Source organism: Callorhinchus milii, unplaced genomic scaffold (assembly GCF_018977255.1).
Source record: "Callorhinchus milii isolate IMCB2004 unplaced genomic scaffold, IMCB_Cmil_1.0 Scaffold1, whole genome shotgun sequence".
Taxonomy (NCBI): domain Eukaryota; kingdom Metazoa; phylum Chordata; class Chondrichthyes; order Chimaeriformes; family Callorhinchidae; genus Callorhinchus; species Callorhinchus milii.
Genome location: NW_024704742.1, coordinates 136,085,915 through 136,101,668, shown reverse-complemented (window position 1 = coordinate 136,101,668; position 15,754 = coordinate 136,085,915). Strand labels below are relative to the sequence as shown.

The following is a 15,754-nucleotide window of genomic DNA, read 5'->3' as shown; positions in this document are numbered from 1 at the left end:
GACGACCTCTTTGTGTGCGTTGTGGAGCTGCAGTCCCCATTATATCTGCTAAAGGCAGGTACGAGACTCAGGGCAGCTTCCTCTTGTGACTTGCTTAACTCAGTCCGATGGATAATAAAAGGCCGTGTTGAGTGACAACAGAGGAACGAAGAACAAAAGACTCTGGCCTTTGATGTCAGGGGTACATGAGCTCTCTCTGAAGCCCTAGGTGGATTGACAGCTCATACAGAGCCTGCCGAGAGCTCAGGGCACCAACTCGACGCAAACAGCTGTGACTCTTCAGATCAGACACTGGCAGAGGGACAATTGATGCAGGTCTAGGCAGTTTTTCGGGGGCTGGTTGATGACATTTAATGCAGTGATGGGAGACACCAGGGCAGGTATTCTGGAAGGATGAGATCAAATAGGCTGATTCCAATATTTGGGGAGATTGTACTAGAGATACTAGAGAAGGAAGTCTTGTCCCCAACTTGTCCATTTGAATACATACAGTCACTTCCCTTCTCTTCCTTGCTCATCGTCAAGTTCCGTCATTGTTAAGGGGCTCTGAGATGTTACCCCTTGTGAAGAGCATAGTATAAATGCAAGTTTTTGTTGTTTCTTGTTCTCCCCCCCACCACCCCCCCAACACCCGTGTCCTGGCTAACAATCCCTCAGATAAAATCGGTCATTCATCATTGCTGTAAGCAAATTGGCTGTTGCGTTTGCTTACAAAATGCACAGTTACTGCACTTTACAGTAAATCCTGTGAAGTTTTGAGACATCCTCCCGACATGAAAGTCGCTGTATGTATCAAATACAATCATTTTTATTATTTCTTCAGCTGCACACACGGTCACCCCCCCCCCCCAACCCTTCCTCTCGTTAAGTGTCTGATCCCTGACCCCGTCACGGTTAAGCTCTGCGAGAGACTGTCCTTTGCGAAGGGCGCTGTATAAATGCAGCTTGCTGTTGAGTGGCCTCTTTTTGGTCTGCGGAACATAGAACCGAAGACATTTACAGCGCAGAAGAAGGCCATTCGGCCCATTGCGTGCGTGCTCTTTTAAGGGCGACACCTGGACCAGAAGCATGGTAAGCAGAGACCTGAACGCAGGAAGCACTTTCTTTGTACAGGTACCAGCCCCTGTTCCATTTCACTCAGACAATTGCACTTGATTGTTCAATCAGAATAGTGTGTATTAGCTGCTTATCGCTGCTGGAGAGGAACAACAAGAAGAACATTCTTGAAACGTCCCTATCAATCCCCTTATGTTGCAGTTACTGGAAAGGAAGGGAGGAAGTAGGAACTTGCATTTTTTTTTTCATAACGCCTCACCTTATGTCGCCTGTTTAGGGCGGCCGTTCAAAAATAATTGGGGAAAAAAAGAGCCTTTTTTTGAGTAATTACTAACTAGTGTAGTGACTGCTTTTGCAGGCAAATGTGGCAGCAATTTTGTGTGCGAGCGAGATCGGGTGTGAAATATCCTGAGGGCGCTGTGTGAAACGCCCTTGGCTTTTTTTTAACTGATGTTGTGAGATCTTTTCGCCTCCCTGAACAGGGAATAGACAGGGACCTAGGTTTAACATCTCGCTCGAAGGACAGGACCTACTGACAATGCAGGGCTCTCCCCCACATACCCACCCCATAACCCCCCCACACCCCAACCCCCGACACCCCCCCTCCAGTACTGTGCTGGAATATCTCTTCCCAGAATGGGACCCTCTCTTTAAAGTTGGACAAATATTTGAAGAAGAAAAATATTAGGATAGGAATCTGCATTGGAGGAGCAAACAGAAGCATCAATAAGATGTGCTGAATGACCTCGTACTGTCTCGTAGATTTCCGTGCTTCTCTAGCGGGCTTATCAACTTGTTGAGACATCTCAAAGCGCTTCACGGAATACACTGCCAAGTAAATTGACTGTATATTTTGGGGGCGAAACTTGCCTAAGTTTTTGCCCCGAATCTGGGTCCTCTCGCTTGCGAGGCGAGTGCTCTAATCAATATGCTACAGGACTCGAAGGGAAGTGTGTGTCTAGCATGTGTGTTTGTGTGAGTGTGTGTGTGGGAGTGGCGGTGATTGTAACGAGAGCCAACACTGGGCCCAGCGATTTCCAAGTGTAAGCAATAAAATGCCAAGCATTAATTTATCCTACATTGTCGTTGGAGCTGCAACGACCGTAAATTATTCATTACAAAAAAAGGTAGCGCCATTATTGAGTGATATGGGTGAAAGACCAGACTGCTGATTAATTGTCAAAACACTTACACTTTAATGAAGTGTAATTCTGGTACCTGATGTTGTTTTTGCTGAGTAAACCCTGCATAAGTGTTGTTTTATTTGCTGTTTCCCTGACTAAAATCTGATTATAGACAGATTACAGTGAATATGACCGCACTCTCGATGCCGGAGAAGGACGCAATCCGTGGGCGGTATGGAATGAATTTATCCTCAGATTTGATAATGATAATAATCATCCTTTCACCAGATATTGTGCTTTCTCGTGTCCAAACTCTTTCACACTGTAATTTCTCTCCCGTGTAGTCACGTGCCACACAGCAAATAGCCAGGAAATGAATGATCAAGTCTTGACAATCAAGACCCTTGATTTAATGTATCATCTGAGCACAATACGCCACAATTCTCCCACACCGCCCACCCCACCAAGAACTCCACTAGATTGTAAGCCTAGACCTTGGTGGTCCAACTGGCGGCCCGCGGGCCACATCCGGCCCCGGGGGGGGTGATTTCCTCCGGCTGGCACTGTCGCATCATGTGTGCGTAACCCAGGCTTGGTCTGACCCGGCGGGAAAAAAAACGTCGCCCTACACCAGCGCAATCACACAACACCAACAACAACAACGACACGCAAACACGGTCACCCTACACACGCAAACAGAACTCCTACTCCAACCCCCACACCCAAATGCAGCTCTCTACACACATAACCCTTGTCTCACACACACACACACACACAGACACGGACAAACACGCCTACGCATGCACACAAAAGATTTTTGAGTTCATCTCTCAAAAACGTCTGTGTACGTCTCAAGAGAAAATTGAATTGTTTTCTTTTTTAGCCAAAATTGCTCTCAGGCTCCGTGCGGGCGATATGGGGGAGGGGTTGGAGTGGTGGTGGGGTGGGGTGGGTGGAGGGGGGGGTAGGAAAGAAAGAGGTTTGTAATTGAATGGAAGGACGCTGGTGAGAGACGGTGTAAGCCAGGGAGCGAGAGTGAGTGAGTGTTACTGGCCCAGTGTTGGACAGAAGAATAGAGTCTAGTCGCCTCAAGGAAAACTCATTGCCTTGGTACCCAGACAGATAAATGCTGGGCTGTCTTTGCGCAATTGTTTGGACAGCGAGAACAACAGGAATAAATTGCGGCGAGGGCTTTCTTTTGTGAGCGGGGGGAAAAAAAACACTTGTGTTGTTTTCGTGCGCCTAATTCCGGAAAAATAATATGTCATGTTTCGCGGTATGTCTGTGCTGGTTTATAATGAAACTCGCTGCAGAACAAGTCTATCCTTCAAACCTCCACATGTGTCATCCAACTCTCACCTCCCCACCCCCCCCCCCCCCCACCACCATCTCTCTCTCTAAATATATACCAACATCTCTCTCTGACTGTCTTTCTATTTCTAGTTTGCTAGATCTCTCTCTCTCACTGTATATCTTCCTCTCTTTACATCTTTCTCTCCAGCTCTTTCTATAAATCTCTTTGTACATGCGTAAATGTCTTTCTCTCTCTCTAAATCCCTAGATCTCGGTTTTTCTCTCCGTATCTCTTTCCAGCTCTCCCTTTAATAATAATAGTAATAGCTGCTGTTTGTGGGACGCTGATGTGCGCAATTGGCAGTGCGTTTCGCCCACAAAATACACAGTCAATTCACTTTACAGTATATTCAGTGAAGTGCCTTTGAGACGTCTCAAAGATGTGAGTGATCAGGCGCTTTATCAAATGCAAGGATTATTATTATTCTTTATTTATTATTATATATATCGATCTGTGTATGTGTGTCTCACGCCCTGTCTCTCTATTCTGGATGTCCGTGCCCTCTCTGCAGCTCTCATCCTCTAGCTCTATCTATATCTACGTGTGTCTCTGTCTTGATCTCCTTATTTGGTGGCAAATTGTCTGCTGCGTTCGCCTAAAAAATACACACACACACACACACAAATTGGACACAGACTCACCTGTGAATTGATTCACCATCTCTTTATCTCTCTGCTCCTGAATGGTCAACACAGTGTCTGAATGGCCTTTAACTGTGCTATAAATTTATCCTCCTACTTCTCTTCTCAAGCCCTAATTGGGCTGGATGCCTTCACCCGATCATCGGTGGCCTAGCTTTCCAATTCCTTGCCCCTTCCCTCGGCTTTCCTCCTCTCTAGTCATCTTCAAGTCTTACACGAAAACCTATTTCTTTGACCATGACTCTTCCCACTTCCAAACCCTCCTCATTGTCCAACCCTGTCACTGTAAAGTGTTGCGAGACCTTATCCCGCATGAACAACACTATATAAATGCAGGGTTGCATTTATTACTCTGTCTGTCCAGCGCCTTGGGACGATCTCCCGACATGAAAGGTGATATACAAATGTAATTTTGTTGTTGTATCCTCACATACAACAAAATACACAGTACCTGCAATCCATAGTAACTAGATTTACTATAGATTATCAATCCACCACTGTTTTGTGGGACGCTGCTGTGCGCAATTGGCTGCCGTGTTTCGCCCACAAAACACACAATCAATTCACTTGACTGCATATTCCATGAAGTGCTTTGAGACGTCTCAACGATGTGATAAGGCCCAATATAAAATGCAAGGATTATCCTTATTATAAGTCTTGTGAAGCACTTTGAGACATTTCAATGAAGCACTTCAATAAATAAGAATCATTATCAGCTTTTCCTCACTCGTTTTGTCCTGTTTATCTCTTTCTCTCTTATCTCTAGATCCCTGTACCTCTCTCTTACTCTCGAAATCTTTCTCTACATACACGTGCGTCCATGTGTACATACGATTGAGGGGTTAGACACAAACTACCATTAGGGGACTGGTTTAAGACAACCTTTTCACTGTGTGCTGGTTAACCCAGGTGATAGTTAACACAACACATCTCTCATCTTGGCCCTGCTTGCTGTTGCGAGGATATCAGAGAGTGCTGTAAGGCACAGACTGTGCGAGTGGGTGATGATGAATTGCTTATTACCGGTGATTAATGGTTCGGGAGAATTCATAACCCTGTTTCCTAATTGTCCTGAAATTAAACAGTGGTTAGCTCCCCTTCTCATTACAGCCCAGCCGACCGGCAACACCTCAAGAAATCAAATTGGACCAATCTTTCTCGGTCCACCAGAGGTATTGTTGGGAATTAATGCGGTTCTCATAACATTCCTTATAATAATAATAATCCTTACATCTGATATAGCGCCTTATCACTTCCTCGAGACGTCTCAATATGCTGTAAAGTGTAGTGACTATAAGTTTCGTGGGTGAAACATGGCAACCAACTGCGCACAATTGACCCGGGTGAAGAGCACTATATCAATGCAGGTTATTGTTGTTGTGGTTGACATAGTGGCTTATCACGTCACTGCTACACTTGATACAGTGCCTTTCAGGTCGGCAGGACATCGTAAAACGCTTCACAGGATTTACTCTCAAGTGTAGCAACTGTGTGTTGTGTAGATGAACGCAACAACCAATGTGCACACAGCAACGTCCCCCAAACTGCCATGAAGTGAATAATCAATTTTATCTGGGAGATTGTCAGCCAGGACACCGGGAGAAATAATATTAATAATAATAACCTTTGCTTTTGATATTGCGCCTTATCACATCTTCCAGACGTCTCAAAGCGCTGCACAGAATGTACTGTAAAGTGAATTGACTGTGGGCAAATCGCGGCAGCCAATTGCGCACAGCAGCGTCTCACAAACAGTTGTGGATTGAGTGACCAGAATTATTATTTACTTTTTGAAGGGATTATTACCCTGGAAAGCGATCCGCCAATTGACTAACAACCAGGTTCCTACTTACTGCCGGGTAAACAGAGGCCTGCGGAGTAAGGAATCTTGCCTTTAGGTTTCGCCCTGGCCGGGAATTAAACCCGGGTCTTCTGGCTTGTGAGGCGAGCGTGCTAACAACTGAGCTACAGGTCTGTATGTTTAACATCGCATCCCGCGGCCTCCCACGAACGAGCTGTGGCGGGTTGCAATCCGGTGGCTTTATTCGCCAGATGAACAAGCGACTGGCGTTTTCCGGCTGCTGCTTTGCCTCCAGGAGTTTTCCCGGAGTCTGGAAGGCTGACGGTTTCGACGTGACAGAGCAAATATGCCGTCGCTGATAACCGATAAAACTGGCCTGACCGAGGAGGGAAATCAGGGTCTCCGACACTCCCCCCACCACTCCTCTCCCCCTTCCCCACCCCGAGTCTGAGGCGATCCATTGTGTGTCTGTCACTCATGTACTGAGCATAGGAGATCATTTTTTTGTCTGTCAGTTGAGGGACGTTCGAGATAACAGGGCCGAACAACTGTCTGTGTTTGATAGGAGAGCGCAGCATTAATTAACAGATGTTATCGCTTAATCACCTATCACTGCTGCTTGGGTGCGCAGAGAGAGAGAGTGTGAGAGTGAGTGCGAGAGGGAGGGAGAGAGTGAGAGCATGAGTGAAAGAAAGGGAGAGAGAGAGAGAGTGAGTGAGTGAGTGAGAGCGTGAGGAGTGAAAGCCTGGGAGCGCGAAGGGAGTGAATCAGAGCAGGCGAGTGAGATGGCGAGTGAGTGGGAGCATGAGAAAGAGTGAGTGAGTGAGTGAGTGAGAGCGTGAGTGGGTGAGTGCGCAGGAGAGTGAGAGGGCGAGTGAGTGAGAGAACGAGTGAGAGAGAGGAGAGAGTGAGCGAGAGAACAAGAGAGTGAGTGAGCGAGTGAGTGAGTGAGAGAGAGAGCGAGTGAGCGAGAGAGAATGAGAGGGAGAGAGCGAGTGAGTGAGTGAGCGAGTGAGTGAGCAAGTGAGTCAGCGAGAGAGTGAGCGAGAGAACGAGTGAGCAGGAGAGAGTGGGAGTGCAGGAGGGAGGGAGGGAGAGAGAGAGAGAGAGAGAGAGAGATGGAGAGCGAGATGAATTCCAATATATATATTGGAGTTGAGGTACAGATCAGTCATGCTCTAATAGAATGGGCGGAGCAGGCTCGAGGGGCTGAATGGCCTCCTCCTGTTCCTATGTGGAATTCTCAGTCTGGGTTAAGCAGACATTGGTGTAAGTCAGACTGTGTGAGTGAAACTCACTGACTACATCTCCCCCACCCCCACGTTGGCACATTTTTTATATACTCCAGGTCCTGGTTAGGTCTGAATTATGTGCTGTGTTGTGATACTCGGTCTCTGCTGATTTTGAAGCTCCATAAAGTTAATATAAATTCATAATTCAGATTCACATCGTAAATTTATCTTATTAAAAAGCTGTACATTCTTCTAACGTAGCATTTTTGCTGCAGTGCGCGTGTGTGTGTGATCTGGTGTGTGTGTGTGTGATCTGGTGTGTGTGTGTGGTCTGGTGTGTGTGTGTATGTGTGTGTGATCCGGTGTGTGTGTGTGATCTGGTGTGTGTGTGTGATCTGGTGTGTGTGTGTGATCTGGTGTGTGTATGTATGTGTGTGTGTATGTGTGTGTGTGTGTGTGATCTGGTGTGTGTGTGTGTGATCTGGTGTGTGTGTGATCTGGTGTGTGTGTGTGTGATCTGGTGTGTGTGTGTGTGTGATCTGGTGTGTGTGTGTGTGTGTGATCTGGTGTGTGTGTGTGTGATCTGGTGTGTGTGTGTGTGTATTGTATGTGTGTGTGTGATCTGGTGTGTGTGTGTGTGTGATCTGGTGTGTGTGTGTGTGTGTGATCTGGTGTGTGTGTGTGTGATCTGGTGTGTGTGTGTAATCTGGTGTGTGTGTGTGATCTGGTGTGTGTGTGTGTGTATTGTATGTGTGTGTGATCTGGTGTGTGTGTGTGTATTGAATGTGTGTGTGTGTGATCTGGTGTGTGTGTGTGTGTATAGTGTGTGTGTGTGTGTGATCTGGTGTGTGTGTGTATTGTATGTGTGTGTGTGTGATCTGGTGTGTGTGTATGATCTGGTGTGTGTGTGTATAGTATGTGTGTGTGTGTGTGTGAGTGAGTGAATGTGCGTGTGAGAGTGAGTGTGTGAGTGAGTGAGTGTGTGAGTGAGTGAGTGAGTGTGTGAGTGAATGTGTGTGTGAGTGAGTGAATGTGTGTGTGTGAGTGTGTGTGTGTGTGAGTGTGTATGACTGAGTGTGAGTGTGTGTGAGAGTGTGTATGTGTGTGTGTGAGAGTGTGTGAATGTGCTTGTGAGTGAGTGAGTGTGTGAGTGAATGTGCGAGTGTGAGAATGTGAGTGTGTGAGTGAGTGAATGTGTGTGTGAGTGAGTGAGTGAGTGAGTGAATGTGAGTGTGTGCGTGTGTGCGCGAGTGTGTGTCGGGGGTAAACCTTCCGACTCGGCGAGCGGAGTGGGTTGGAACAGTGTTCCCGAGAGTTGACGTCAGTGCATTTGAGTTAAGAAACAGCGCCGAATAGAGTCATCACGAGTTCAGAGAGGCTTCGGGAGGGAGAGAGAGAGAAAGAGAGAGAGAGAGAGAGAGCACAGAAGGTAACGTGGATAAGAAAGGCATTGAGGCGGACAGGAAATGCAGTGATTTCAAGCTGAACAGTAGATTATAGTTGAACAATTTCCCTGGTTTTATCTCACTGATGCTCAGCTCCACTCAGTTCAGCCGAGGGTCTGATCTACTGAGAGTCAGGGAGTGTGTCCTCGCGTCACCTCGATAACCTCACTCTCGTCTTCCACTGCATTAACAAATCGAAGGCGTCTGTGAATATGTATGAGCGCGGGCCATTCTCCGCCGAGAGAACGGGTCACCATTGCCTGCGGCGCTCACCTGCAAACGCAAACGCACAGTCACTTCACCTGACTCTTTGAGCTAATTCTGGCTCCGCAGCTGATTGTAAGGATTGTTGTTCGGTTTTTGTGACTGCGCCAGAGATTCTCTGAGGTGGAGATAAGAGCCGAAGAAGTCGCTTACGTTTAAACCGCACCTCGTCACGTCCCACAACATCTCAAATCGCTCCACAGGAAGCCTGGCTTTCTGCTCTTAATGGCCCAGTGACCAACTTCCTGTCCTGACCGGCCCAGTGACCAACTTCCTGCCCTGACCGACCCAGTGACCAACTTCCTGTCCTGACCGGCCCAGTGACCAACTTCCTGTCCTGACCGGCCCAGTGACCAACTTCCTGCCCTGACCGACCCAGTGACCAACTTCCTGTCCTGACCGGCCCAGTGACCAACTTCCTGCCCTGACCGGCCCAGAGACCAACTTCCTGTCCTAATGGCCGACTTCCATCCCTGATCGGCTGACTTCCTGCACGCCTGACCCTTCGGAAGTGCTGATGATTGGCGTCCCTTTTGCTCCGTGCAAATTGTCTGCCATGTTCGCCTACAAAATACACAGTCACTACACTTTACAGTAAATCCTGTGAAGCGCTTTGAGACGTCCCTCCCAACGTGAAAGGCTCTGATACCAAATATAAGGCTTATTGTTTCTTCCGTGATCCTCCATAACATGGCGTGTGATTTTATGGCTCTCCCCTCAAACTTCTGCTTTATAACAGGGGTCCAACCCCTCGTCAAAAGAGTAGTGACTGTTTTTTGTGACCGCCAGGTCACATGAGCGGTATGTGAGGGGAACGACTAATGAATCTGGAGGATTGTCGACCCAGAGAAACTCCCTTTTGCGCTGTCAATGGGATCGCAGGATCTTTTTGAGTCCACCTCAACCCACAGAAGGGGACTTTGGTTTAACATCTCATCTAAAGGACGTCTCCTCTGAAAATGAGGTGCTCCTGCCCTCTCCTCCGCCCCCGATCGAGCCCCAACGAGGGGTTTGAACCCATAACCCCAAGACAGAAGAGCAATCAACTGAGCCAAGCTCCAACCCCCGTTCTTATTGATAATCCTGTCTCCCAACTCTTTCAGAGAGCGCTGTATCAGAGCGTGAGTCTGACCGTGTTTAGGAGGGGAGCGCGTGTGTGTGGGAGAGAGAGCATGTGTGTTTGTGTGAGAGAGAGCATGTGTGTGTGAGACAGCGTGTGTGTGTGTGTGTGTGTGAGAGAGAGTGTGTGTGTGAGAGAGAGCGTGTGTGTGAGGGAGAGCATGTGTGTGTGAGGGAGAGCATGTGTGTGTGAGAGAGCATGTGTGTGTGTGTGAGAGAGCGCGTGTGTGTGAGAGAGCATGTGTGTGTGAGACAGCGTGTGTGGTGTGTGTGTGTGTGAGACAGCGTGTGTGTGTGTGTGTGTGTGTGTGTGAGAGAGCGTGTGTGTGAGGGAGAGCATGTGTGTGTGAGAGAGTGTGTGTGTGTGTGTGAGAGAGTGTGTGTGTGTGTGAAAGAGAGAGAGTGTGCGTGAAAGAGAGAGAGTGTGTGTGAAAGAGAGAGAGCGTGTGTGTGTGTGAGAGGGAGCGTGTGTGTGAGAGAGCGCGTGTGTGTGAGAGAGCATGTGTGTGAGAGAGAGCGTGTGTGTGAGAGTGTGTGTGAGAGAGAGCATTTGTGTGTGAGAGAGCGTGTGTGTGTGTGTGAGAGGGAGTGTGTATGTGTGAGAGAGCATTTGTGTGTGAGAGAGCGTGTGTGTGAGAGAGAGCGTGTGTGAGAGAGAGATTTGTGTGTGAGAGAGCGTGTGTGTGTGTGTGAGAGAGAGCGTGTGTGTGTGTGTGAGAGGAGCGTGTGTGTGTGAGAGAGCATTTGTGTGTGAGAGAGCGTGTGTGTGAGAGAGCTTGTGTGTGTGTGAGAGAGAGAGCGTGTGTGTGTGTGTGTGTGTGTGAGAGGGAGCATGTGCGCGTGTGTTTGTGTGTGTGTGTGTGGTGGTTGATAGCGATGTTGTGACGTGTAGGACGATGGGGAGAGGATTGAGCCGGTCGTGGCGGCCAGGCCAGGGTGTCGGCAGAGCCTTCCTGGCTCCTTCATGGATCAGGAAGCAGCCAGAGCCTGGCTTGACACCGAGATATGTGAGGCTAAATGAAGAAACATGGTCCTGTCTGTGCAAATTAGCAGCCAATGAAGACAAATATGTGCAGATCAGTTTACGGTTCAAGTGTTTATTTAGCCCGAGGGACATTGGTCCTGTTGGCCAATGAATCACTCAGCTTGTTGCACTGAGACCCTGGTGACTCTGGGCTATCAATGGGGTCAGACGGACGGACGGACGGACAGGAGGGGGGGGTGGGAACGACATGGGAGAAGGGAAGTGATCCACATTAATACGCCGGAGTCTGATGGGGTGGATGTTAAAGATCCAGCGCTTGAAGGCAATTGAGGCAGGAATGTCCCACAAACAGCTGCGAAGGGATATTATTATTATCATTATTATTTGAAGAGATTGTTACCCCCAGAAAAGGAAATCGATTAACAACCGGGTTCCTACTTACTGCTGGGCAAACAGAAGCTTTTGTGGAGGAAGGAAACTTGCCCAATGTTTCGCACTGCCCGGAAAAAAATCGAACCCGGGTCCTCTCGCTTGCGAGGCGAGCGATCTGACCACTGAGCCGCAGGACTGCACGGTCGGAGCAGGACTCCCAAGGCTTCGCCCCGCCGTGAAAGATGGGAGAAGGATAGATTCAATTGCTACGGCTTTTCAGTAAAACGCTCTTCACCTGTTACAAGCTTGCTCTACAGAAAGGATAATGGATGTCTTAGGACCGAACTACACCAAGCTTAATTGAAGCCCTTACAAATCGTGGGCGTGAGTGTGATGAATAAATAGTGAGTGTGGGCTTCTTTCAAAATGGGTTGCTCGACACTGATTATTTTTTACAGCGTATACAACACGGAAAAAGATTACTTCCCAAGATCAAATATTCAGCCCCCAACCAATCCTTTTGGGAACGAGTTTTTTGCAGATCGGGACCTGAATAATTTAGATTATAATGTTACATTAATAAGGGAACAGTTTGCGCTCAATTTGCCTTTCGTGTCAGCGAAAGAATTTCAAAGCATCGGCATTCTGTACGTTGGTGGTTATTTTTATTCCCCCCCTTTCCTTCTCCCTCCCCACACACACACACACACACACTTGCTTCGCTTAACCTCCCAAGGGAACCGTGTTTGATTCTGAGGCAGTCCAACCAGTGTGTTTTACAGATATCAGACGTGCAGAGGGAATGCAATTATTTGCACACAGTGATGACCCACATACGGCTGTGAAGTGAACCATCATTTTTTTTTTAAATTTGTGGAGCTGTTGACCAGGAAACCGGGGATAAACTCCCTTCTGTTTGTGGAGTCCCGTGGTGTAGTGTTTGGAGCGAGAGGGTTTGAGTTTGATTCCCGGGCAGGGGCGAAACCTTAGGCAAGTTTCCTTACTCCACACGTCTCTGTTTCCCTCGGGGTAAGTAGTAAAACCGGTTGTTGGTCGATTGGCTGATCACTATCCTGGGGTAATAATCCCTCCAAAAAAAGAAAAATAATTTGGTCACTCAAATCACTGACTGTTTGCTGGACACTGCTGCCGCGTTTCACCCACAAAATATGCAGTCGATTCACTTTACACTACATTCCCTGAAGCGCTTTGAGACGTCTCGAAGACGCGATAAGGCTCTATATCAAATGCAAAGATTATTATTATTATTTTAACAGCCTCGGAGGATATTTTAACATCACTCCTGCAAAGGTAGACGGGACCTTGATTTCATATCTAATCCAAAGGATGGTGTCACTAACACTCCTCCATTACTGCATCTCAGGAGGATGTCTCAAAAGTGCTTCACAGGATTTATTGTGACGTATAGTGACTGTATATTTAGTAATTTGTGCATAGCATTGCCACACAAACAGCCATAAAGTGAACAGCCAATTTTATTGGAGGGATTGTTGGCCAAGGAGAAACTCCCTTTGCTTTTGCAATAGTTCCACGAGATTTTTAGCATCCACCAGAACAGGCAGGTGGGACCTCGATTTAACGTGCAATCCTAGAGGATGGCACCTCCAACAATACAGACTCCCCCAGCACTGCACTGGACCGTCAGCCTGAACTAAATGATTTCAAAGTCCTGAAGTATGGCTTGAACCCACATCTTTCTGACTCCGAGGCGAGAGTGCTGCCAACTGAACCAGGCTGACACCATTGTCCTGCTCTTTCCCCATCGTGTCTGTGGTAGTACTGACCTCCCCCCCCCCCCGCCCCCCGTGCTCCCACTAGCGCTGTCTACTCTAATCCCATTCCCCTGCTCGCTGACTGTAACTCACGTTCTTATTTGAGTTCATCTTTTTATCCAATTCTCTTTTAAATGCTGCTATGGATTCGGATTCAACAGCCTTTTGTGGTAAGGCTCCTGACATTTTGTGTTAGAACAATGCCATACTCTTCTGATCATCATACTCAGTCCACGTCCTCTTGTCACTGACTTGACAACCTGTGGCAATAAGGTCCCTTCATTATTCTATCAAAACCCTTCATCAGTTTGGAACCCCCTAACCCCCACCAGCCACCACCTTCTCTGCTTCAGCAAAAACAGGCCCAGGTTTTCATAATTGATCAAAGAATCAGAGGTGGAAGCAGTTTCGCTAATAGCTTTCAAGAGCGATTTAGATAGGTGTCTGAAAAGGAAACATTGGCAGGGTTACGGAATGGCACTAGTTAGTAACTCTTTCAAAGAGCCGGTACATGGGCCGAATGGCCTCCTTCTGTTCCGTAATATTCTATGATTTTATGAACCGTAGCCTCTCATCACCTGGTTAATGTCCGCTGTTCTCTCTCCATAGGTCTGATGTTCTTTGTCTAGCGCAGCATTCAAAAATGGGGGCAAAACCCCCAACTGGGGTCTCACCAACGTCTTGTAGAAGTTTAGCATCCCTTTTGGGTGTTAGCTGAAGCCCTCCATGTCGGGGTCTTTGACCTCGGAGCGCATTCTGACGATTCAGTGCAGAGCTGGGGGGAGTATTGCACGGTGAGAGTTTGCTGTTTGGATGAGACGTTAAACCCGCGGTCCTGCCTGTAAGGTGGACGTTAAAGATCCTTCGGTGCTGTTGGGGAAGAGAAGGCAGTGTCTGGCCCAGTCATTTGAGACAAACAGTGATCCAGTTATAGGAAAATTGTCGACTTTGTGACAGATTGGCTCTTACCCCACTGATGATGCTGTTGCGATAGTTAATCCTCTTCAGTAATCCCCAGCCAGTCTTCCAGACAGACTGGCCATTGACCTTGTGGCTGTCTAAGTGTTATGTTTGCCAAGACACCAGGTGAAACTCCCTTCTAGAGAAGTGCTGTGGGATCTTTAACGTCCACCTGAACAGTCACAGACGGGGTCTGATCCGAAGGACGGCACCTCTGACAACGCACTGGAGAGGTCTTGTCAGCCCAGACAATATTCCTTACTACAGTGCTTCATCGTGTCATTGAGACGTCTCAAAGCATCTCACAGGATATACTACAAGTGGATTTGAGTCTGTATGTTGTGGGTGAAACGTAATAATAATAATAATAATAATAATAATCCTTGCATTTGATATAGCGCTTTTCACGTCGGGAGGACGTCCCAAAGCGCTTCACAGAACACACTGTAAAGTGAATTGACTGTATATTTGTGGGCGAACGCGGCAGCCAATTGCGCACAGCAACGTCCCACAAACAGTCGTAGATTGAAAATGACCAATTTATTATTGTTTTGTTTTTTGAAGGGATTATTATTAGGCTCTGTGTGGAGTAAGGAAACTTGCCCAAGGTTTCGCCCTCTGCCTGGAATTGAACTCAGGTCTCTCGCTTGCAAAGCGAGTGCTCTAACCACTGAGCTACAGGACTCCATAGCAATGCATAGCATTGTGCACAGCCATGGAGTGAGTGATGAATTTTATTTGGGGGATTGTCGGGTGGGACACCAGGTGAGAGAGACTTCCTTCTCTTTCCCAATAGTGCCATGGGATCTTTACCATCCACCCGAATAGGCAAACGGGACGTTGGTTTAACATCTTCAAGTCCCATGTCAGGGCATCCAAAGTCCCCGACCTGGGGCTTGAACTCATAACCATCCGACTCAAAGATGAGAGTGTAATCGACTGAGCCAGGCTGACATGAGAACAGCAGACCATTCAGCCTGCTCTGCCATTTTGTCAGGCCATTTAATCTCACTCTCCTGCCCTTTTACACCCCCTACATCTCCCGAATATCCCTCTAACTTGAATCTAGCAAAAGACACTTTTGCAGAAAAATGTTTCAGAGCACAGCAGAGCTTAACAGCACGAGCAAGTGGCTCAGGCAGGTTAGACTCCAGTAATCTTCATTAAACCTCTCCCGGAATGATGCTTAATTAACCGCAGCTACAGTGGGTCGGTGTCAGAACGTACGCTAACTGATTGTTGTACTCGATTTCCTCCACAGCTTTCACATCTAACCTGCTCCACATGATTTATGTAGAAATTATTGTCGCTAACTCTGAATATTGTTAAGACACGGCTGACGGATTGCGCGACAAGAAATAGTCTTGAGCAGTGCTGGGGGAGTCCTGCATTGTCGGAGGTGCTGTCCTTAAAATGAGACATTTAATCGAGATACCTTCTGCTTACCCGTGCGTTAAATATTGTAATGTTGACAGCACGATGACAGCTACATTCAGAGCAGTTCAATGGAAGCTCTAGTTACGGTACAAACCAAGACTTCGCTGCGCAGCCTGTCAGTTGGATAACGTTCTTGAATTAATAATTAATAATAATCCCTGCATTTCACAT

The 15,754-nt window shown here is 47.5% G+C and overlaps 1 protein-coding gene across 1 annotated transcript in view; it reads right to left on the bottom strand.

Moving 5' to 3' along the window:
• Nucleotides 1–2,755, bottom strand: part of LOC103187355 (RNA-binding E3 ubiquitin-protein ligase MEX3C) — a 120,379-nt gene extending 117,624 nt beyond the window's left edge. Inside the window, exons 1-2 of the mRNA XM_042331976.1 lie at nt 2,675–2,755; nt 885–971 (exon numbers count right to left, since the gene is read on the bottom strand). Coding sequence (XP_042187910.1) covers nt 885–971; nt 2,675–2,755 — 168 coding nt within the window. The remainder of the gene's footprint in view (nt 1–884; nt 972–2,674) is intronic.
• Between the last annotated feature and the right edge of the window lie 12,999 nt (nt 2,756–15,754).